Below are 24,057 nucleotides of genomic sequence, written 5' to 3'. Positions count from 1 at the left end.
TTATTAATTAGAAAATGACAGCTTGATTATTAGTAATGTAACTGATTATTAATTTTATTGTAAAGTATTAAAAAAATTGTTTCTTTGAAAAAAAAAAATAAATAAATATTTATTTACGAAAAATTCACTTGCCCACAATTTGTTATACTTGTTTTTGGTTTCATGAATTTTTTATATTCTGGAAGAATTTAGCCTAATTTTTGTGTCAAACATTGATACACAAACATTAAATATATTTTAAATTGATGAAGTGGTACATAAATTCGACCGCCAATACTTAAGCAGCGTACTCGCCTCAATGTTATTTATCACAGAAAAATTTTGAGCAGTTGAAGCTAACAGTGCCAATTTGAGTAACAGTCCATTTCGAGTTTCAAGTGCCGTTGTGAGCAAAACATGTTAATACAAACAAGTGCAGCTGCTCACTGTTAATTAAAGAATTGCTTAAATCAAAGTACTATATTTATATTACAATCATAGTCTAGGCAGCAGCACAAGCAAAGGTAATGATAATGATTTTGTCAACAATTTGAAATCAGAGCTTCCCCAAGTAATATAAAAAGAAAAAAAAATTAAAATTGCATAATTAACAATGCAAATGATCAATGAATGAATTGCAACTTTTTTCAAACTTTGTGTCAACACAATTTAAGCTGTGGGCAGAAAGTAGTTCCAATTTTTTATTAATTTGACTATTTTATTATTGCTGATAATTTCGGTGATTTTTTGTACAGTGCCATGTTGTGAAATAACAAAAGCCGGAAGACATACGCCCATTTAAATAAATCGTTTCAATTAATTTTAATAATATAAAACGCGATGTGTAGTATGTAGTATGTTTCATATAATTTTTATCAAAACTTATAGCATATAGTAACAAGCACTCTTGGTTTTCTTTGCCACAAAAATTGCTCCCAGTTTGATTTGTCATAGTCTGCACCCGGGCCGGTTATCGTCGTTGTAATTATCACTATTTGCGCACGTCTTTTGTTTCATTATATCACGATAAGTTCAACGTTGACCTATGTGTATCTATCTAATCAATAAACAAAAATAAGTACATTTGACCAACTGTAGGGCGACACACAAGATGTTGTATTGTCCGCCGAACATCACGTTCAACGAGATTTGGACCAAACATGGCATTTCGCACTGTTTTATGGACACCGTGGGACCGGCGATCTGTGGTGGCTTTCTTCTTCTCTTCGGCGGTATCCAGATACTGATGTACCGCAAATATGCGACACCAACAGATCCCACACACATCACAAAGTCCAGGCTATATTTCCTCCAACTGTTTCTCCTCCTCCTTGTACCGGTGCTGGCTCTATTGAGATTCTTCCTCAACGCTCGTATCTATCCAGACAGTGCAGTTTATGGCTATATGGTTCGTATAGATTGACTCCATTATTTGATATATTATATATATATATATATTTTATCATCCATTTCATTGCCAGATATTTTACACATGCGTGGTTTGCTTCTCATATCCATTTTGCATCTGGCTAATAGTCAAGGAGCGTTATTATCAGCTGCCATCGCTACCGACACGTGGTCATGGACTCATATTATTGCTCTTTTGGACGATGGCATTGATTAATGAGGCGCTGGCCATAGTCAATTTGGACCATGAGGACTGGTGGTTCCACCTAAAAAAGTTAGTAGTTGACGATTATCATTATATATTGATTTTGTCTATATTTTTGTTTTGTAGTAACAAAGATGAAATCGAGATGGGCATGTTTGTTACCCGCTTCTGTTGCTCTCTGCTCATCTTCGTGCTCGGCTTGAAGGCACCCGGCATTATGGCACCCTATAATCCGCACCAACGTCTGGATGACTCATCGACCGACTCAAATGGCAATGTGCCAACTGGCTCTGCTTTCCGCAATGGCTGGCGCAAGCTACGCACCCTGTTCCCATATCTGTGGCCCAAAAAAGATAGGATGCTGCAATGCGCTGTGCTCGTTTGCATAACGTTGCTTGTTGCTGGTCGTGTTATCAAACTGTTTCTCCCCATTTATCGCAAGCTGTTGGGTAGGTCATGTTCTCAACTAACGAAAATGGTGACAATAATCGGCAATCTATTCTCTCTTTTTTCAGTTGACAGCCTGACCATCGAGCCTATTGAGTTTCGCTGGGACTTTGTGCTTATTTATGTTACACTATCGTTTCTGCAGGGCGGCGGTACTGGCGGCATGGGTTTGTTCAACAATCTGCGAACTTTCCTGTGGATTCGCGTGCAGCAGTACACGACGCGGGAGATTGAGATTGATTTGTTCAGGCATTTGCATCAACTATCATTGAGATGGCATTTGCAGCGCAAGACGGGCGAGGTGCTGCGCATCATGGATCGCGGCACAGACTCAATTAACAATCTACTCAACTATATTGTATTCTCCATCACACCTACCATACTTGATCTGATAGTTGCTGTCGTGTATTTCATCTATGCCTTCAACTGGTGGTTTGGCTTGATTGTTTTTCTTACCATGTTCTTGTATATAGGTAAGTTTGAATGAACTTGAAATGTTTGCCAGTCATTCAATTATATTTTGTATAGCTTCTACAATTGCCATCACGGAATGGCGGACCAAGTACCAAAGGCGAATGAATCTGGCAGACAATGAGCAGCGCGCTCGAAGTGTAGACTCTCTGTTGAACTTTGAGACTGTGAAATACTATGGAGCTGAAAGCTACGAGGTGGATTGCTACAGAGAGGCCATATTGAAGTATCAAAAAGAGGAGTTCCTCTCCATGCTCACACTCAACCTGCTCAACACCGCTCAAAATATTATACTCTGTTTGGGTTTGCTCTCTGGCTCCCTGCTATGTGTGTATTTGGTGGTGCATCATCAGACCCTGACAGTGGGTGACTTTGTGCTCTTTTCCACGTATCTCATGGACTTGTACATGCCGTTGAACTGGTTCGGCACATATTATCGTGCCATACAAAAAAATTTCGTGGACATGGAAAACATGTTTGAACTGCTGCGTGAGGATGAGGAAATCGTGGATGCGCCTGGCTGCGCACCACTGCTAACTGCTGGCGGCGCAATCGAGTTCTCAAATGTTACATTTGGCTACACGCCGGATAAGCTGGTGCTTCGCAATGTCAGCTTCACTGTACCGGCAGGCAAGACAATTGCCATTGTAGGTCCTTCCGGCGCCGGCAAGAGCACCATCATGCGATTGCTATTCCGTTTCTATGATGTGCAATCGGGATCTATCTCAATAGACGGGCAGAACATCAAGCTGGTTCAACAGCAAAGTCTACGAAAAGCAATTGGTGAGTACAACTAAAAAAATCATTTGAAGGAACATTAAATAACAAAAGTTTTTGCCTCTTAGGTGTTGTTCCCCAGGATACGGTATTATTCAACAACACTATTTACTACAACATTGAATATGCCAAGATAGGCGCCAGTGCTGATGCAGTCTACGAGGCTGCGCGCTCCGCGGACATACACGAGAGAATATTGAGCTTCCCAGATAGATACGAAACCAAAGTGGGTGAGAGAGGACTGCGTCTCAGTGGCGGAGAAAAGCAACGTGTGGCCATTGCCCGAACGCTTCTGAAGGCTCCGATTATAGTGCTGCTGGATGAGGCTACTTCTGCGTTGGATACGCACACAGAGCGAAACATACAGGCGGCATTGGCACGCGTTTGTGCCAATCGTACAACAATTATTGTGGCACATCGCTTGTCCACCATCATCCACGCAGATGAAATATTGGTGCTAAAGGAGGGCACCATTGTTGAGCGTGGCAGACACGAGGAGCTGTTGCAAAGAGATGGAGGCATTTATGCAGACATGTGGCAACAGCAGCTGAAAAACTTGGATGCCGAACAGAATGCGAACGACAGCTCAGAGTCTATTACAGCAGAGGGAACCTCAGCGGCGGCTAGTGGAACGACTGGACGGCCACAAGCGCCGTCAACTTTGGGCAGTGGTGCTGTCTTTAGATCGGGACATGGACATGGAGGAGGGCACTAAGCGTTGGACATTAAAATATAGATATTAGGCGTAACTTTGATTATTTTTGTTAAATGTGATTTGTGGTATTTGTTGTATATGAACTGCATGTCTGATTCCTCGTTCTTGTGTACTTTACTGTAAAAATAGAAATATAATAATAATTTTTATAAACCTAAATAGATTTTTATCAATCGTTACCCCTTCATTCATTAATGCAATGAAAGAGCGTCCGCAAGAGCGTCGCTCTTAATATTGCTCAGAAACTGATGCCGCTGCTTATCAGTAAGAACCTCCAGCAAGGCCAGAGAATCGGCTTGAGAACGACACCAGCTTCAGTTCGAGTGAGGATCGCGAGCGAAGCAGACGTAGAATTTCAAAGTCGTTCTGCAATACGTTGGCGATAAAGAAAATCGGCGGTTTCTTTGAAAAGATTCCTAAATTACACACATATATATATTGTTAATGCGATATCGGAGTGAGGCGTGTACATTGTGTTATTAAATCTGAAGATTCACGAGTTTTTATACAGCGAATCATGCGGCGACTGAAGTGTTCCGTGTTTGTGTGTACGTAGAAAGTAGAAAATAACCTAATTGATAAACCCAGGGACCATATTTATTCAGGAGCATGACGCAATGTTTCATTGAATAACATTTAAAATCAAAATAACAAAAAAATATAAAAAGAAAAAAACCACCAGCATATATGTATACACATATATTTAATAATAATATTGATTAAACAGTTTTTTGCTCTGTGATGACCACATAAATAATCTACATGCATACATATTTATGTCCATATACCAGTGTATATATAAATATATATGTATGTACATAGATGCCTACATATATATTCATATATAAGTATATAGACAAAATTCAATTGATAAAGTGTATTATTGGATGCTGTTGCCCCCGGCTTGGGCTGTCACCAAGTTTATTGCCACACACAACAATTTCTTGCTGAATGCAAATGCTGAACACCATTTTCAATTTTCAGTTCTATTTTTGGTGATCGATGTCGGTCGTGCATTCAACATAATTGGCGTCAATAAGCAAATGCTCTACGAATATGTGGGCAATGTGCTAGTTGGCTCCAAGCCCCAGGACGAAGGGCATCCGGCACCGCCAACCACTGGCTGGATAGTCCGTGGAAAGCTCACGCTACAGCGACAGAGTGAACTTGTGATGGCCGCTGCGGTAAGTCAAAAGTCAATACTACAGCTACATACATATATGTATAGATGCAGAAATAGGTATATGAATCCCGAAACTAGATCCTTTGCGAATTAATGTGTATGAATACTGAAGGGAATAAAATATGCAACTAATTGAATTAGAGATATCTTTATACGTAAATATACATACATAATAATAAATATATACGAATGTAAACATAACTATGTTCAGAAATCATAGGGAATAAATATTTCTTAGCTATAAATACTATAAATTTTAAAGAATGTGTTTTTCAAATTATAATAATGCTTACAGCCTTACGGGCAGACTTAAGAAAAACAAAACTGAATTATATATACATATACATACACATATATTAATATATGGTATATATAAATTTATATATTGTATGTAATTCAGTCATAGCATATATAGAATATATTTTCATTTATAGCCAATTGAAAAACCTAAATAAAAATTTTGATTGATTTCACGATCAATTTGTACAATTCAATTAAGCTCGAACAGTGCAAATTCTCGGGGCCCCTAGTTGATGCCCAGAATTGCTGGACCAGCTGGCTCAATTCAAGTTTTTGCAGACACTTTCGCGAAAGAATTTGCAGATGAATTATAAATAATTTAACCTTTCCGCAGTCCCAGTGCACAATGAACTGAACTCGGCTGTGAACTTCTTTCATTGAGACAGATAAAATGATGCTACCAGTATACCCACCCATGCACCCATACACACGCACATTTGTATTGTATCACACACATATTAATACACAGGCATACATGCATATACATATACGCGGAGTAATCAGTTTAGATTGTTTTGACTGTGGAAGTGGGGGAAGGGCTCATAAAGCGGCGCTATGCTTATCAACAGACACATACAGAGACCCGGACACAACACACAGACACAAATGCAGACGCAGACACAGACATGTGTCTGCCATATGTAACATGGCTCAGTCTGCCCACTGAGTCTGACTAATCTTCATACCCTTTCAGACGATATTATAATTTTCACACGAAATGTGCAACCCCATGAAAAAAATATATAGATATGTATGTACATATATGTATATGTATATGCATATACAATTAATCTGTATCAAAAGCTGTGTAGATATAACTATGTATATCCGTTCATTTATCACTTTTGTGCAAACTAGTTCCTCATCTTTATCTCTTATATATGTATATAGCTGTTGTCGAGCAACATTATAATAAATATGCCTAAGAAACGATCAATCTTATATGTATGTTATAATATGAAGTCATATTATGCGATATATACAAAAAAATTGATTTATAAAAAATATAGAACTACAATAAATTCAATACTAAATATAAAATAAAATCTGGAATACTATTTAATAATAACAAATTCAATAATAAATATAAAAAATGTAAAATACTATTCAATAATTATAAAATGTTTATATTAAACATAAGGATTTTTTATCATTTTTGTATTGTATAACAATTCAAATTAATCTGAAATAATTATTAGGTCAGAAATATAGAAATATTTATATATAATATACATAAATGCATTTTCTAAGGGTATTAGGCCGTCACTGATTAAAAAATAATAATACAAATAATATTTTTGTTTATGTCAAGATAAACGTGGTGAATAAGCCAACACAGCTGATTTGTGCCAGCAAAAGCGAGTGTAGACCGTAGATTTCTCGACTCGGGATTTCCCGACCTATACATAAGTATTTCAATTAATCCTCTTTCTGTCTCTCTTCCATTTGCGCAATTTCAATTTAGCTGGTCATAGACGATGTAACGCTCAACAATTCTGGAGAAAAGTTCTTGCAGAACAAGGAAATGTATCCGCCCTACAAGCCCTTCAAGATCATTCTCACCAAGGAGGGGACCATCTCGCATGTGGTCTTCAAGGAGGGCGATCCCATTTGGTCGATGAACTTCAAGCGTGCCATTGCCAGCACTCTGCAATTTCAAATCAAGTCTAATGGCGCCTTTGTGGTGGATGAGGTTAGAGATCTTCGCCTATGCAGTATACAAATGACCTGATTACTAACTGCATTCATATTCCAGACGGGCATCCATGGCCAGTGCCAGACGGAGTATTTCGTGTCGAACAAGACCAACTACATATCCATACGGAAGACGCCCGAGCTGAAGACCTGTCTGCCCTACTCGGAGGCCGTGCACATTACGCGTAGCAATGTGCCCCCGAACACGTGCGAGTTCGACCACCAAAAGAGCGTCATCATTGGCAACGAGGCCATATACGGCATATTGCCCCACAATGAGACAGGGTACTTCCTCAGCATGGCCCATGCCAAGGGCACCACGCTCATTCACACTTTCGAGTCCACGGGCGAGGCACAGTACATCAACTCGGAGTAAGTTAAAAAGTGATCCATCATTCGTAAATGTCTAAGTCAAAATTGATTTATAGGCTGCTGCTAAACTTCCAAAATGAGACACCGATCGACAATCCAATTGATATTGAGACCTCCATGTCGACCGAGACCTCGAATTTGCAACTGCAGCCGCTGGAAATCAACGATCCGACTGGCGGACGCAACCCTCAGCAGCAGGAGACTCTGATATCTGCAGCGGCTGGGCTTCTGGACAACTTGGCCGAGGCGTTGGAGAGCACGGAGTTTAAGTTTAACGAGCCCTACGACTCGACACTGTCCGATGTCATAAAGCTACTGAGTGAAATGGACTTTGAGTCGCTAAAGAAACTCTACACCGAAGTGGACATCGGCACATCGTATCGACAGGAGACGATACGAAACATCTTCCACGAGATCATACCACGCATCGGCACAAAAGCCTCGGTCTTCTTGACGCGCCACTTGGTCAAAGAGAAGACGATCAAGTCGAACATTGCGGTGCAGCTGCTCATCCCCATGCCCTTTCACATATTCGAGCTGTCGGCGGAGTTGGTGAAGCAGTGCGAGGAGTTCCTGAGCATAGGACCCGATCGACCGGATGTCCGGCAGGCGGCTATCTTGAGCTTTGCCACACTCGTCTACAATGTGTACGTGGCACGCGGCATTGACAAGGATCAGTTTGAGGAATACGTCCAAAAGTATTTCAATTTGTACTTGAGTAAGTTGCACGAATTGCACTCAGGCGATGAATAATTAAAACCTATTTGCCTTCCCAGACGAGCGAGACTATGAGCAAAAGATGCTGTTTCTGCAGGGCCTCAGCAACTTACAGCTGGGCAATGTGGCCAACTATCTGGAGCCCATTGTGATGGAGGAGGGAAACGAGGACCTGAGGTTCATGGCTGCGTGGACAACACTCGCACTGGCCGACAAGCGCGCTGAGCGCATCTACGAGATCTACTGGCCCATCTTTGAGTCCCGCAACGCCAGCCTGGAGCTGCGTGTGGCCGCTGTTACCCTGCTGCTCATATCGAATCCCACGGCGGCGCGACTGATCAGCATTCATCGCATTATACAAAGCGAAACCGATCCACATCTAATCAACTACTATCGCACCACAGTCACCAGCATATCGGAGACGACATATCCATGCTATCAGCATCTGTAAGTGGGCTGAAAAGAAGAGAGTTCCTCTGATTCTAACTTTCGCCTTCCCTAGCCGTCGTCTGCTCTCCTATATGCATCGGCATCTGCCCCAGAAACCCGAGCCGCGCTACTGGGTGACGGGCAACTACATATTTGATTACAGGGACTCGAAATTCGGCATTGGTGCAATGCTGCAAACGTTTCTAGTAGGCGATCCAAAGTCGGATATGCCCGTTGTGGCATTTTTCAAGTTTGACACGGAAGCGCTAGGCAAATTTACGGGACAGCTTGCGGTAAGTCCTTTCAATTGATGAAAGTTTTCCGGTATCGAATCCGAACTTTCTATTTTTCAGCTGTATATAAAAGCGCGTGGATTACCCGATGCTATCTGGCAGACCGTTCAGTCCAAAGCCAACGGCTCGGATCCCTTCACTTTCAAAAGCATCAAGACCTTGTTGGCCATGCTGAAGGCGCCCATTGTCAACTCGAAGAACTTGCACATCGAGCTCATATTGCAAATGGAGGGCAAGACTGTGCTCTCCTACTACTTGAATCAGCGCATGTTCCAGCAACTGACCTATGACAACAGTGAGTATGGGTGGCTCAGTCGGCTGACTGAGCTCTATGTATGTATGATTCTAGAAATTGTAATGTAAAGGGAACGCTTTGTGATTTATATGTATTTACTTCATACATATTGCAGATAGATAGATAATATTGATATAATATACGATACACATACATTTCTGTTCCATTCCTTATATTTCATCCTTTCCCTTTCTAACTCTCAAGATTCAATTTTTCCGTTTCTCAGTTTTGGATCGCCTGCAACTGCTTATCCGCACCGATAGCCACATAAACATGCAGACGGTGCGCTGGCCATTTATGAACAAGTACTCGGTGCCCACTGTGCTGGGCACATCGTCTGATGTGCTGCTGCAGACCACGGTGCTCACCTCGCTGCGTGGCAATATTACGGAGCATCGGAAGCCGCCGGGAACCAAGCATACGTTGGAGATCGATGCGCGTTACTCATCTTACGCGACTGTGCGCAGCCGCAGCTACAATCCATTTCTTAACTTGGACCACGAAATAAAACGGGAGCAGGGCTTCCTCATCTACATACCGTTCAGCAGCGAGCTGACCTTGAATGACAGTGCACAGTGTGCCCGGTATACCTTTTCGCGGCCACAGAACCTGACCAGTGGTCTGTCCTTTAAGTCGCGAGCCGTGACCTCAACGCGTGGCCAGGTGACCAAGACAGCCTCCGCACCCTTCGAGGAGATCATGTACCCAGAACGAGGCAACGAAGTGGTAAGCGATGCGACAATGCCATCGATAGTCCTGAAGTTCTTTCGACTAATGCCCACCCCTGCAGTTCCAGCCTTTCAGCTATGCCATGCCAGACCTGGGTGTCAAATTGAAGGTCAACATAAATCTGAATGAGATGATTAAGTTTCGGGGCATGCTACTAAAGTCTGAGTTCATAGAGAAGTAAACTAAAGTAAACACGGAATGGAATTGATAAGTAAATCCCTCTATATTACAGTGGCTTCTCACGCAACATGGTCGTCAGCCTGATGATGTACGTCTTTGGATTTACTCAGCTCAGCTCCATCCACTTGGGTCACGATCGGAACTTTACCCTCTTAATGTACAACGAAAACGCCACCAAGGTAAGTCACTGAAGTCCCAAGAGGCCAGCTGGACTGATATAGATATATATTACAGATCGATGGTAATATCTGCGTCGAGGACGTGCTGAAGACATCCGAGCTGAAGGGCAAGCAGATCGGATTCACACTGGAGCACTCGGACGAGACGCAAAATGTGCAGTCCCTGCACAAGTGGAACGTCATAGTGGACATTCAGACCTCAACCAAGTCGAACTGGTTCAAGGTCAGCGGCAAGGTGCAACGGAACTCGAAGGATGATGAGGAGGATTGGAAGGTGAGTTAATGATGGAAGAACAATACTACTTTCGAAGGGGCTGAAATTTATTAAACCGAATATATGTGTACCTAATGTGAAACAATGTGATAACCGACAACTTAATTTGCTTAGAGTAAACTCGCACGTTCAGCCCCACTTTGTCCATGATTATGTTTGTCTTTAAGAAGTTACAATGGTGGTGGTGATGTGCTATTATTGTTGCTGGACGAGACTAGCCCTCCTGTCCCGCTATCTCCAGCTCCTCCTCGGCATTAATGAGAGCCACAATGCCGTCCTGCAGAGACTTGACCAGCTCAAACTCGGTGAAGCCCATGCGACGCTTGTTCGATATGTCCATAACGCCATCCTCGATAGGGGTGTGCTCGCCACCGGTACCGTGTATCGACAGAGACAGCTCCTCAGACATTGCCTTCAATCGCTCCTCGTCCTTGCTCAGAAGGGGCAGGCGAATATGTACAGACGCCCGCAATGTGGTGCCCAAATTTGTGGGACAGGCGGTCAGATTACCGTAGCTTGGATGACGAATGAATGTCAGATTCTTCTCCAGTTCCTGTATACCAGTGACCAGACGCTGGTAAACGTCACCCAGGTCACCGCACTGCGCCGCCGATATGACACGCACATGATCCTCCTCGTTGGACCAAATCATGAAAGTCTCAGCGGGATTGTGGTAGACTCCACGTCCGGTTGGCCAGAAACGGTAGCAGCCAGCGGTTTGCAAATAGCCTTCGCCTCGCGCGAAGAGAACGTTACGCTTGACCATCTCCTGTTGAGTCTCGGTATCAATGTCACCCATCGTCAGATAGGTGCCAATCAGCTCGCCGTCCATGGTTTCGGTGGCCGCACGGATCTTATCCTCTACCTCAATCAGCTGCTTCTCAGTCAGCTTGGGGAAGAACGGCAATCCCTCGATGTTACGCGAAAGGCGTATGCGCGTAGAGAGTATATATTTGCGTTCCGCATCCAGATTCTCGATCTCGTCCACGTTGCCCCAGTCGACGTCCTTCTGTAGCACATCGCTATCGTTCTCCTCCTGACCGTGATACTCCCTGATGATCGGGTCGAATAGCTTAGTAAACACATCGTAGCACTCCGCATCGGCCGCATATATGCCCACAGGCGCATCATGATGTTCAAAGCCAGACACGGCACAATCATACAGATAGGCATCGACCGGAGACGGGGTGGTCACCAGCATGTATTCCTCCAGCAACTCGGGCGTGAGGTATTTGCGCAAGAGCGAACTGACATACTCCTCGTCGTCGATCAGGGACTTGTAGCCAGCCATAGTAAGCTCTTGGTATTCCTCCGGCGATTTTTTGATTTGTCCACGCAGACGCTCCAGCTCCTGCTCGAGGCGAGCTATCGTCGTCTTGGCCTCATCCAAATCATTTTTCATCAAATCATACTGAGCATCGTCCGGGCAACTTTCGCACATGAACTTGCGCACGAATCGAATGGCATCTTCGGGCTTATTCTGCTCCTCGTAGAGCTTTATTAGTGCCTTGCTCAACGCATCGATAACTCCGGCGCGCTCCAGGTACTTGCGGTATTGCACGCGTTTTGATTCAATCTATGAGAGGAGGGAATTCGAATAATCCAATTTACATTTTCACATTCGCATCGTCTATCCATCGTTCTCTCTTACCGAAGTCATTTTGCTCCCGACGAATCAAAATCAAATAACCAAAATTTAAACACAAAACAAAGCCAATGCTCAATACTAAAGCGACCAAATCAACACGCTTTACAAACTAGAGCCCTCGGATTTTTCCACACTTTATATTTAAAAAAAAAAAAAGTGAATTTTCTGCTGAATTTATGATGTGAGAAATGCGTCTGAAACGTTTAGTAGCTGACTGCTTTCTAAAGTTGAAACCGGCCTGAAACATATTGATCAAACTAGCGACGTTTCACTCCCAGCCTGCTAAGCAATCTGAATATGTGGGGCAGCAATTGTGGTTGCTGCAGTAGACTCGTGTGCCACCTGACAATGTCTCTTGCTGTTACATAATCAAGTGGCACGCAGACAACAGGCCGACATACAGCAACAGCAACAGCAGTAGCAGCAGACCCAGCCAACCGACCCGACGACAGACAGCCAGGATATGTGTATGTTAATCGTTGCCGCAGTTGTTGTGGCTGTCTCCTTGGCTGTCGCTTCGTCATGGTAATTTGACCCACCCTCGCAGAGCACATCCACCTGCATGCCTGACGGCTGTAGGAATATTAATATGACCACAGGTTAATTATTGAATTTGCATAGTGTGGCATCAACTGCGAGAGATCTAATGACATTTACGGAAATATTATTACAGACTTGAAATGGAGTTATTTTAAGTTTAAATCAAAATATTTGCATTCAATAAACTCCAAAATACAATCCGATATAAAATATATTTAATAATATGTATTTCATAATTATTAATTAATATACTTTAAAATACTATTAAATTCTTGTATACAATTTATTAGTTACATGTCTGCCCTTTGAAAAAAAGTATTCCCATTTACATTATTCCCATATACATTGCTGCTGCTTCTATCAATGCGGCCAGCAATGTATATGCTTCAAGTGCTCATACAGGGTGCATGTTGGCTAATGAGAGCACTTCTCGCATGTCAGTGGCTGACTTCTTGACTCATTCTGTGTTGTGTGCCGTCTCTTCCAGGCCTGCACCAAGTTGACCTATGAACCTCTCGTGTTCACCAAACGCCCACACACACTCAATGGATATGTGGTCTTTGGCCTGGCTGACGAGAATGGGGAATGCCCGGAGACAGGCTCAAAGGTGCAGTTTGCCGCACGCGCAGGTGTAAGTACATATATTTCTGCTATTATAATTAGCTTATATTCACGATATATTTGTATTACTGTAGCCCTCGGAGCATGCACGCGCATTCCTACGCTCCGACAAGATTTCGCTAACGGACACCGACTTCTGCCCCAAGGAGGTGCTCAAATTCTCGCCCATCCCCACATCGAAATATTGCAAGCGCAGCAATTTCGAAAATTTCACATCTATAACACAATATGACATGGACTTGAAGTTTAATAATGTAAATTGAAAAGCACGTGGGGAATTTCAAAGATCAACTATATACTTAGTTATTATCCTCTTTAGATGCCCGCCTGGTTCGAGCTGTGGTCCACGCGTCTAGACCATCTGGTTTCCGCATTGTCGGCCAACAAGGTGGACAGCTTGAATATGAGTAAACAGATTAACATAACGATGCACACGCCCCACGATCATTTCTGGTTGACAGTGGAGGTGAATGGCGTCCATTGGCGCATCTATCACATACCGTTCCTTTACAAGCTCGACTCCAAGTTTGATGCATCGCACCAGCTGACCTACGACTCGGGCCTGAAGCGCTCCTGCTCGGTGATCAATGGAATGATCAATTCCTTCGATGATTACCTCATTAATCTGGGCGAGATTGCAGCACACCCGAACTGTCTAACTCTGCTGGTGGCAGACTGTTCGCCTCTGCCGAAGATGGCTGTTTTCCTCACCCCGTCGCCCGACGCCAAGAGCCTGGCCAGCAACTATGGACTTCGTGTGCACATTGGCCCCAACTATTTCAATTTCCGCTCGCGTGCCGGCAACAGCAGCCATGTCGATGAAGCTCCGGTCTTTATTTACGTCAACCAGGCACAAACACCATATGACGTACGCCAGAAGCCGTATCAATGGCCAATCGATGACAGCGACTATGCATTCCGGTACACTCCACTCATGGCTAATAATAATTGTTGATCTATAAATAATACGATTTCATTGCTTCAGGGTGGAACTCAACGAGCAAAACATTTTGATTGTGGAGTGCACCAAGCTGAGCGCCACCATCCAGTTCGACATGTACAACATCTTGAACTTCGAGATCTACGGCGTCTACAAGCACCAGATGTGCGGCCTCTGCAGTAAGCCGCTAAACCGCATGCAGAACTACACGCTATGTGAGCTGGATACGAGAGGGACGCCGACACCGACACCGATGCCGACGCCGACGCAGATGCCTGTGCGGAACGTATCTAAAGTACTTCTTACATAAGGACAATCATAAAGTATAACTAAAGTAAGAGAACGCTGTAGAACTCAAACTCGAAAACTTAGCTAAAATTCATGTACAACACGGCGGTCTTTAAAAAATGAACAAATATAACTTAAGAATGCTATTAACAAAACATAAATAACGCAGTCATTCTCAAATTTACAAATATTAATTGTACCATAGAACTATAAATCTTTTACAAATTGTAGCATACTTATCGGGACTCCAAATTAAATTGATTAAAGAGAAATTTAGCATTCAAAATTTATTATTTAATAATTTGCATTTATTCAATAGTAAATTTGAAAATGAAGCATTTGAGCATTTTGATTGGATTAATTAATTTGTTATGATGAAAAGTGAAAGAAAAGTTTGCTCGCGAGAAGCTTTTGTTTTTGGTTTTCAATTAACTTGTTGCAATTAATTTCACAAATTGCAATACGCGTATTCCATTATAATAAAGAATTGAGAGTTCAAAATTAGAATTATATGATGAAAGTCTATTCTTTCGCGTCAAAGGTGAAAAAAAAAAAATAAAATAAAAAATACTTTCTTCAAGAAAGGCGTGTTAAGTAAAATGTAGAAATTAGTTCTGCTTCCAGCCCACTTGCTTCTCCCGATCGCGATGAAGTTGGGTCAGCAAATGCAAGCGCAACTCAACAACGGACTCGAGCACATCGTTGCACAATCTGCATTTTATGGGCTGCATAGTACCCTCGCTGCAAGAAAAATACTTTTTAATATAATATTCTCTCAAGCTAATAGTTACAAGACATTTACAAGTTGCGCCAGCTGTACAATTCCTTGCAGTTCGCCTGTAACGATAACAAATTGGCCATATTTTCGCTTTCCAAATCATATGAGCTGTGCAAGGGGAATATAGCACGCTTGCCGTATGGTTCGGAGGGCGGCTCCAAGTCAGACATGTCCTCCCAAAGGTATTCCGAGTTCGATAGGTGACGTTCAATGAAACTCCGATCCTTGCCGAGCAGACTGCAAAGAGGATATGATAAATTAAATATCAAAATTGTTGCATTGCTTCAATAGCACAAACCGAATAAGCAGAGATCGCAACTGATTGAATATTACTACGCGATCCTCCGTTCCCACAGAGGGCATTTCGTTGACATCGAAATTGTAAAACATACTGTCAATATTATAACGCATTTGGTTTATCTGAAATAGAAGAAAATTAAAAAAAAAATCCTTTCTTTTAGATATTGAGACAAAACTACTTACAATACGAATATCATCCTTAACTATAGTCACATCCAAATTGATGACCATGTCGTGCTCTTCAAAATGCGGCTGCATAGTGTCGGGATTATATCCGAGTCCTGCTAATATAGATATGTACCTTGTACGATCCTCGTTGCATTTGATTTGCATGGTCGGGCAGAAAAGCATGGCCATGAGAGCACCAAAGCCATGTATGTTGGGCATCAGAGTTGTTCCACGAGCCGTCAAATTGTCCGAAGATTCAGTCACGGAGGCAGCCACTACCATTTGGTCATGACGATCCTGTGGATCACTATCCAATAGGACTGAATTGACAGATTCCTTGTCAATTAACACCGACTTATACGTGCCAATGCGGAGCAAGGAATTCAAGCTGGTCTCGAGCGGGCTGTATGGGCCTTTGAGACGTATGCTAAGATTGCATTTATTAAGAGGCGGTGGCTCTAAGTCCGCATCCTTTGGCAATTGAGCAAAACGTAAATACTCTTCATTGATGAGTCTTTGGTCTGCAATCGAAACATTTCGTTTGGTCTCCTGCTTACGCAATCGCGTATCGTGATCCTTGCGTGACATATAGTCCTCGTCGGCACGTCGAGCCAATTGAAGCTCCACCAGCATTTCGTTCAGCACTCCATCGCGCGTGTGTATCAAAACAGCAGCTACATTGTTGACCAGCGAATAAATCTCTAGCTCGACCCGCCCGGACTTGGCAACCGAAATCAACATTTCGTTGGCGCGCTGGGGCCAGAGATTATAGGAGCTGGCCACTGACGACGGCTGCACCAATGCCAAGCGGCATTCAAACATACGCGGCGGCAAACGCTCAAAGTCACGTTTTAACTGAGGCGACATAAGACGCAGCCTATCTATGGGCACGACTGCCATATCACCATAATCAATAAAGCGCACACGGAACCTTGGATAACCATTTATCTGAGTCTCAACCTTTAGTACTACTGCGCGCTGGTAAAGGCTTCCCCGCTTTGCCAACAATTGCAGACCCTTCGTAACTGCCTTCGCGTTCTGTACGTAACAGCTGAGGTGCAAGGATCTATTGAATATCTCTGACATGCTCGCAATACGCTCGGCAAGCTCTTGTGGCTGAAAATAAAACTTGCCACAATTGACACTCTGCAGATAAAGACGATTCATATAATGAAGATCAATTTAGTTCAAAAAGAAAATATGTCACGTCCACACTTACATGGGTTATCAGTCCAAAGATGGTCTTGTCAAATACGGATGGCAAGGTGAGTAGCTCTACAGGCCATTGATTTGATGGCGGCACCCAGGTACAGTCGCTAATTACACCAATTCGATTCTGCTCGATATACTTAAATGCTGAGTTTTGACTGTAGAACACACAAGTCAGGAAAGTCAGCTTTTACTTTATTGTTAAGCACCTTTGCTTAATATACTTACTCCATAACGCGCAGTGGACGATTTGGATTGTCAAGACGCATTCGCACTGCTTTATATACCTCGGTCATGACACGACCCGGCACCTGCACGACCTTTGTGGTATCCGTATCCTCATCGTCTGGTTTGAACGTTACAAATAACTTTTCTGATCCGTGCTGAAAGGTGACGTCAATGTTTTCGGGTGGGATTTTCGCCTCTAGAAACAGTTCCTTGATGCGTCGTGTGTATAGCTCGCCCATGTAGCGCGGCTCAAAATTGGTGAAGTAAACGGTGCGACATGGATCATTACCGCATATAGTTTGGTATAAGCTTCGATCGTAATCGGCATTCGCTTTGTTGCTACGCATAAAATAATTGGGATAGAACGCTCCAGCGATGATTACCTTTAGAATTATAGACTTCTCACGATCATCCCACATATGGCAGGCGCCATAAGGCAAGGACTGAATATTCAAAGTTGCGCATCGCTGGCGCAAGTCCTGTACCATCAAGTGCATCTCCTTAAGCGAACGTAAGTTTACGTTAAAGCGCCTGGCCCATTGCTGTGCCGACTCCTTAAGCATGCGATCCTGGCACATGTTCAGATATATCTAAACATAATCCAACAAGGGGTAACATTTTAAATAGGTTGCTGGTGCTTTTTCATTTGCTTCTTACGCTATAGACGCGCCAAATGGCAATCATATCTGAGCCGGAACCATCAGCAAATATGTAGTGCATCCAAAATGCCTCGTTCATCTGTCCACGATTTTCAGTCAGGTACAAGCTTCGCACAGTCAATCCAGCCGCTGAGAACAAAAACTTCTTAAATGAAATCCCCTAAGCGATCGCTTTATCACTTACCAATGACAATAGCCTCATCCAGACAATTGAAGACATATCCCAGTATAATCAACCGGCTGAGACGTACGTCTAGTGGAAATTTGGACATGATTTTGCCCCAAAAGCTAAGATCGCCATCAAGCTCCTCATATACACCATCAACGGTCATGTACAAGGCGCCCACCTCCTTGAGAAGCAACACAGTGTTTTGTATGTCAGAAAGATTAGGCGGAGACATAGCTAGGGCCAAAATCTCACTCGGCTTGCCCATTTCGAGTTCTTTGGATTTTAGTACCGAATTTTGGAGCGGCGATCGAAGCATTTCTGGTATGCCAAACTCATTCATATGATTTGTATAAAAGGCTTTAGTCACCATACGATAAACGCGTCCGCTACGTAGGCGGCCAACGCGTCCAGCACGTTGACGGCAGTTTACCTTAGAAGCCCACTCCAAACGCAGGCTGCTAAAATTGGAGGCCGTATCGGTGTGCAGAACCTTGGTTAAACAAAAATCAATTACATAGGAAACATCTGGCACTGTAATAGAACTCTCCGAAATGTTGGTTGTCAATATGACCTTGCGATGGCCAAGAGGAGGAGGCAGAAAAACTTCCTCCTGCGAATCGGGTGACATGAGCGAGTGACAGCGCACAATACTAACTTTAAAGTTAGGGCTGCAAATAAATCAAATCATCAAATGTATATCTTTATGAACTGTTTCTTTACTTACTTTTCATCGACGATTCGGCTAATATGTTCCGCCATTGTGTCAATCTCGTTGATACCAGGCAGAAAGATCAGCACAGCGCCGGTTCGCTTTGCTTCTTCATAGGACTGCTGAGATTGATTATCGGCCTTACGCTCCATATTATCAATGACTAAAAGTAGTTTAATGGCATCGTTATAGCCCTCAGGTCCGATGCCTGGTGTGGTCTGTTGGGGCTCATCCTTCCAGTGTATATTCTTCAACTGATCGCGATAGAATTTGACAAGGGGATATTTGCGTCCATGGCTAGCGGTCACCACGGGGGGAAATGATGAGCTCATGGCAAAGTATTTTGAAAACTCGCGTGTATCAATTGTGGCCGACATCAAGATGACTTTCACATGGCGTGAGTTAAGTGCCAACAAGCGGCGCACCACGATCAATAAGAAATCCATATCCTGATCACGCTCGTGCACCTCATCCAGTATGATATGTGTGTAATGGGTTAGCGTTTTGACTCGTATAAGATTGTTGAGCAAAACACCTGTAGTGCAGTACAATAGACGCGTGTCCTCCAGATTCGATTGGCGATGTAATCCCACCTGATAGCTGCACACAGTACCCGGTTGCCATTTTCTCTCCTGGCACACGCGATTGGCAATCGAAATGGCTGCAATGCGGCGTGGCTGCGTAACGACAATATTACAAAATTCGCGCCGTTTGAATGCCTCATCCAGAATATATTGCGGCACCTAGCGGACAACAAATGCAACAAGATAATCGATAGCAATATTATAAATATACTTTTCGATAGTCCGAATCCATCGCCCAGATGGCAGCACAATGCAATTTTGTAAACAAATTTTAAAGTGCAAGCACAAGAGACTGAATTCCTGAATTGATTTACAGCAACGATTTGCATGGAGCGAAATGTATATGACGACTGCTGGCAACTGCTGCAAAAATTTGGACAAGCCGCTGACGCTTCAAAAGAGGCAAAGTTCGAACTGTTTTGCCAAACATGGCACGAGTTGCAAATTCAGCATATTTACTCAGCGCAAACTAATAATATTGAAGTGATTGAGACCACAATGGCCGCCCTGCACGTCGGCAAACGAGTGGCATGTGCTCGTCGCACTACCGGTGAACCATTCCAGGCGACACGTGCTCATCGTATTGGCGGCATATACTTGCTATATGCCATTTACAACAAGCAGCCAACGAAATTGTTTGTCAAGATTGAGGTGTCGCCTCGCACGTGGCAGTCCCTGACCGACTATGTGGAGTACCTGCGGAGCGAAGGCGCCGATCGCAGCGATACGCACCAAGTTAGTTACATATTCTGGCAGCTGGTTAAACAGCAAGCTTTCCGCTACACAGCTTTGGATTACTGTCAGGCACTAGATTCGCTGGCAGCCTACGACAGCTTGGAGAGCTTCGCGGAAGCTAAACAGAAAACGAATAATAGAGCGGCGCTGTTAAAGCAACAACTTAATTCTAGCAGTAGCACTCTTTCCGAGGAGCTACACGAGATAGCGGAAATTGCAGAAAACTGTAAGACTTTGTGCCAGCTGGAGGCGGCATACAACAAGCAGATGGAGCCACATCGTCATTCGTTTCCCGCTACAACCATTTTCACGCATTTACGGGACGTTTTCTGTCAGATAAACGATCTGTTAACGGACGAGGAGTGCCCCACTACATCTAGCGCCCCAAATGAGCAACTGGATCTGCGAAAGAAAGCCCGTCTCAAAGCGATGTTTGGCGAAATCAAAGAACAGGCGCCAACTGAAGAGGTTGATGAAAAGAAGCTGACCGAACCACGGGATCCTCACGAGCGCCGCATGTCATCGGCGACGGTGTTTTCGCGCAGATTACCGGATGATGTGATTCGTGACTTGGAATGCGAAAATCATTAGTTATACCATATAAGTTATTATAACATTGTATTCTTATTATATATGTATGTATAATTGTCAGGCTAAGAGCTTCAACTGTGAAACATTCACCAAACATTATATGTAAGATAAATGTAACATATTAAATTGATTTGCATTTAGCCAAGAACTAAAAATTTTAGAATTTCTGAGATCTTCAACGACTTCTGATAAACCAAGCATATACTTTTATAATGCAGACCCATGAAAATTGGATTCTAAATCTAATCTATAATTTAGTTTTAAATTCTGTCACGCGTTCATTATAAATGATTTAAATGAAACTTGGGCTAGGTGGAATTCAATGGAACATACCTGAGTAGTCTTACCACAGCCGGTTTCGCCTTTCAAAATTACCACTGGATTTTCCTTTATGGCTTCTAGAATCTCCTCACGTTGTTCGTAAATGGGCAGATTTTTGTTACGATTTAAATCGAATCGATACTTCTTGTAATATTCTTCATCAGAACGCACGCTGGGCAGGTCTTTCATTAGCACTTCGTCATCATCGCTGTCCAGTTCATCGAGAGTTCTCTTATTTTTCGATGTATTGTATCCGTCTGCAAGCTGTTTATAAACAAAAAGCAAAGCGAGGCTCCAATTACAAACGACTCACACACACATACATAAATGTGCACCGCATGCACACATACTTTGTTCATTAGGTGCTTCTCTTTCTCAACAATTTCATGTACATAATCTTTGCCTATTATCTCCCGCTTGATCGGCTTAGAATCTATAGTCTCTGTAGTAAACGCTGTCGGGTCGCCAGTTATACAGCCTTTTGGTGCTGGTCCGCGGCTAAACTCCTTTGAAAAATCAAAAAAGTCCATCAAATCATCCATGTTGTCGGAAATCTGAGATGAAGCTTAAGCACTTCCAAAAATTGCCTAAACTGTCTGCGCGCAACTACGATTAAACGGTAAATGAAAAATGTTCAAATCTGGCAATATTTATATTCCCTAGCGTTTACCAACACACATAGCCGATATATTGCTAAGCACTAAATATATCGATATTAATTTGACGTATCTATGCGACAAAAGTATCAGTATCGATGCTTCAGTAAACTATTGCTGCTGACGTTTGACAGTAGAGCTAAACGAAATATCAAACAAAATTATTACTATATAGAACAAATAAAATATAATACTTGGATCAAAATTGTTAAATTAAAGAAGCTGCCTGTAAGGAGCGCAAAATGACTCGTAAGTGAATCGTACACTGAAAATATCTTTATTTTTTCCGTCTGCTGACTGTAGAGAATCGTGAATCAAATAAATGCCGAGGTTTCAATAACTAAAATAATATGATTGTAGTAGATAAAAGAATATTGATTGCATTGCTTATGACCGCATTGTGTAAATAGGGCTTTATATATACCTTTATATACATATAGATATTTTAGAATATATACATATGCATATGTACTTATATGTATATATGTATGTATGTGCTTATACATATAGATGTGTGTATATGTATGTATATTCTTATGCATAGCGTTCTTCTAACCTCTACAAACAAGCTTAAATAAATTAGCACGCGAGACTAACGTAAAGCTAGCGGTTAAACGAAAAATTCTTTTCAACATATGATAATGAAAAATCATTTTTATTTGTTTTTAAGGCGGCAATCAAAGGGATCTGGCTCGCGCCAAAAATCAAAAGAAACTGGCTGAACAAACCAAAGGAAAACGCTCCGATGCCCTTACGGTAGAGCAACGCAAAGCCAGGTGAGATGGAAGTTGTCTGATAACCAGACCTACCTGTACATCTTTATTATTTGTTTATTTACAGGGATGCTGAACTGATGAGAGAGAAACAAAAGAAAAAGGAAGAAGATGCGGCCGCAGCTGCAGCTGCCGCGGCTGCTAGCAAAGGAAAATAATAACTATTGATACCAGTTCCAGCTAGAACAGCGTGCATCCGTGCAATCGTCTAAGGTCAACACAAAATTTTAGTTAGGCATAGTCAGTTACAAGTAAAGAAAGCAGCAGCCGCAATCCGGAGCCAACGATCGAGGCCAGCGTTCGACTCCAGGATAATCAACATCAAAATCAATTGGTTAAATTGCGCTAATTGCGCCAAATGTGAATGACGAACAACGAAACAGCAATGTTTATTAATAACAAAGCATCCTTAGGCAGAATATACCCACAAACACACACAGACAAAACCCAAAACGCCGTTTTATTATCCTGCTGAGCGATTTATTATCTTAATTATTTCTCTATATACCTGACTAAATTATTTAATGTAAAATATAAAAAAAAATTTTCAATAAAACATATACAGCCAAAAATAAACCAAAGCGCTTGAGTATATTTTTTATATAATACTATAATATTTATAGTATTATAATATTATTTCATATTTAAATAAAGAAGAAAAATTGAATGTTTTCTATTGTATTTTACGCTAGATTTTGCTTGTTGGCCATGAAAAACAAAATATACGATTAAATAAAATACATACACTTTAAATAATTTTGAACATACTATAATTTGGTGTGCCTGTGTTTGTAATAAAATACATTATTTTAATTAAAAAAATTTAATGCAACCATTCGTGTCTCAACTTATCCATATGTATATGGATTGCGATTAGAATAGATTTACATGGAAGGCATTCAAGTGTAAGCAAAAGACGCTCATTTATTGACTGTAAATGCAGACTTAGTACTAATGCAAATATAAACTATTGATGTCTAGATCTTCAGCTCTTAAATTTTATAATCCAACAAAAAAAAAAAAACATTTTTTTGTTATGTTGAAGGAGGAGTGATATGTACATGAATCTATATAAAAAAGGTTAGATCAAATCAATCAAACTTTTCTAATATTTCTTAATTACAATATTGCCTGTACCCATAGTAACTCTGTAAACTTTTTAATATTAGTGTAAATTAAATTGTATTATCAGATCCTTCATTATTGGTCAAAGGGTATCCACAAACGACAATCAATACTCTCTATTGAAGAGATTTTTCAATTGCAGCCTCAAATTTAGCACAAATTTGCATACAATAGATCAATTGTAGGTCAATGAGAAAAAGAAGATGATATATAAACGAAATGCCGAAGCTTGTATACTCTTTAAAGTTTATTTCAAACTGAAATTAAAGTAGAAATCGAAGAATTCCAGTTGTAGCTACATAATTCGAGCTGTAAGGAAAGTAAGCTGACTACAAATAGAAGCCCATTGCCAATAAGTTGAATGTTGT

At 42.0% G+C, this 24,057-nt stretch overlaps 6 protein-coding genes across 8 annotated transcripts; 4 read left to right on the top strand and 2 right to left on the bottom strand.

Annotated features, from left to right (window-relative positions):
• Window positions 1-351: 351 nt before the first annotated feature.
• Hmt-1 (ABC transporter ATP-binding protein/permease Hmt-1) lies at window positions 352-4,160 on the top strand. 2 transcript variants are annotated; one of them, XM_018112730.3, is made up of 7 exons: window positions 352-503; window positions 1,078-1,387; window positions 1,461-1,660; window positions 1,718-2,040; window positions 2,107-2,511; window positions 2,567-3,292; window positions 3,355-4,160. In XM_018112730.3, the coding sequence occupies exons 2-7, from the start codon at window positions 1,091-1,093 to the stop codon at window positions 3,999-4,001; spliced, it is 2,598 nt and encodes an 865-aa protein (XP_017968219.1). In that variant the 5' UTR covers window positions 352-503; window positions 1,078-1,090; the 3' UTR covers window positions 4,002-4,160. The 2 variants fall into 2 exon arrangements, with proteins under 2 accessions (XP_017968219.1, XP_089112328.1); XM_089256202.1 differs by having other exon boundaries at window positions 369-503; window positions 1,059-1,387.
• A 137-nt stretch (window positions 4,161-4,297) lies between these two features.
• cv-d (vitellogenin-like lipoprotein) lies at window positions 4,298-14,970 on the top strand. 2 transcript variants are annotated; one of them, XM_018112729.3, is made up of 16 exons: window positions 4,298-4,549; window positions 4,986-5,185; window positions 6,950-7,177; window positions 7,241-7,551; window positions 7,608-8,269; window positions 8,328-8,715; window positions 8,771-8,990; window positions 9,051-9,285; window positions 9,512-10,011; window positions 10,076-10,173; window positions 10,247-10,373; window positions 10,429-10,647; window positions 13,323-13,466; window positions 13,531-13,710; window positions 13,776-14,377; window positions 14,442-14,970. In XM_018112729.3, exons 1-16 carry the CDS (start codon window positions 4,519-4,521, stop codon window positions 14,704-14,706), a joined length of 4,410 nt encoding a protein of 1,469 aa, XP_017968218.1. In that variant the 5' UTR covers window positions 4,298-4,518; the 3' UTR covers window positions 14,707-14,970. The 2 variants fall into 2 exon arrangements, with proteins under 2 accessions (XP_017968218.1, XP_017968217.1); XM_018112728.3 differs by having other exon boundaries at window positions 10,076-10,191.
• Window positions 10,677-12,540, bottom strand: LOC108659691 (arginine kinase). The gene is made up of 2 exons (XM_018112731.3): window positions 12,299-12,540; window positions 10,677-12,223 (listed from the first exon to the last, which is right to left on the bottom strand). The coding sequence occupies exons 1-2, from the start codon at window positions 12,305-12,307 to the stop codon at window positions 10,862-10,864; spliced, it is 1,371 nt and encodes a 456-aa protein (XP_017968220.1). The 5' UTR covers window positions 12,308-12,540; the 3' UTR covers window positions 10,677-10,861.
• Window positions 14,971-15,022: 52 nt separating the features above from the next.
• spn-E (tudor domain containing 9 protein spindle E) lies at window positions 15,023-21,750 on the bottom strand. The gene is made up of 11 exons (XM_089256201.1): window positions 21,486-21,750; window positions 21,148-21,399; window positions 18,920-19,647; window positions 18,211-18,863; window positions 18,025-18,155; window positions 17,368-17,957; window positions 17,150-17,297; window positions 15,946-17,076; window positions 15,761-15,882; window positions 15,487-15,699; window positions 15,023-15,425 (listed from the first exon to the last, which is right to left on the bottom strand). Exons 1-11 carry the CDS (start codon window positions 21,675-21,677, stop codon window positions 15,293-15,295), a joined length of 4,293 nt encoding a protein of 1,430 aa, XP_089112327.1. The 5' UTR covers window positions 21,678-21,750; the 3' UTR covers window positions 15,023-15,292.
• Pbp45 (proximal sequence element A Pbp45) lies at window positions 19,733-20,863 on the top strand. The gene has a single exon (XM_018100138.2). The coding sequence runs from the start codon at window positions 19,816-19,818 to the stop codon at window positions 20,812-20,814; it is 999 nt and encodes a 332-aa protein (XP_017955627.1). The 5' UTR covers window positions 19,733-19,815; the 3' UTR covers window positions 20,815-20,863.
• A 120-nt stretch (window positions 21,751-21,870) lies between the features above and the next one.
• On the top strand, window positions 21,871-23,145 carry LOC108651002 (putative SERF-like protein). The gene is made up of 3 exons (XM_018100396.2): window positions 21,871-22,040; window positions 22,462-22,567; window positions 22,632-23,145. Exons 1-3 carry the CDS (start codon window positions 22,034-22,036, stop codon window positions 22,720-22,722), a joined length of 204 nt encoding a protein of 67 aa, XP_017955885.1. The 5' UTR covers window positions 21,871-22,033; the 3' UTR covers window positions 22,723-23,145.
• The last annotated feature ends 912 nt before the right edge of the window (window positions 23,146-24,057 follow it).

The sequence above is a fragment of the Drosophila navojoa genome, chromosome 2 (genome assembly GCF_054131105.1).
Source record: "Drosophila navojoa isolate 15081-1374.11 chromosome 2, UAZ_NAV_1.0, whole genome shotgun sequence".
Classification (NCBI taxonomy): Eukaryota; Metazoa; Arthropoda; class Insecta; order Diptera; family Drosophilidae; genus Drosophila; species Drosophila navojoa.
The sequence above is the reverse complement of the archived record's forward strand: the minus strand, read 5'-3'. Positions and strand labels throughout refer to the sequence as shown.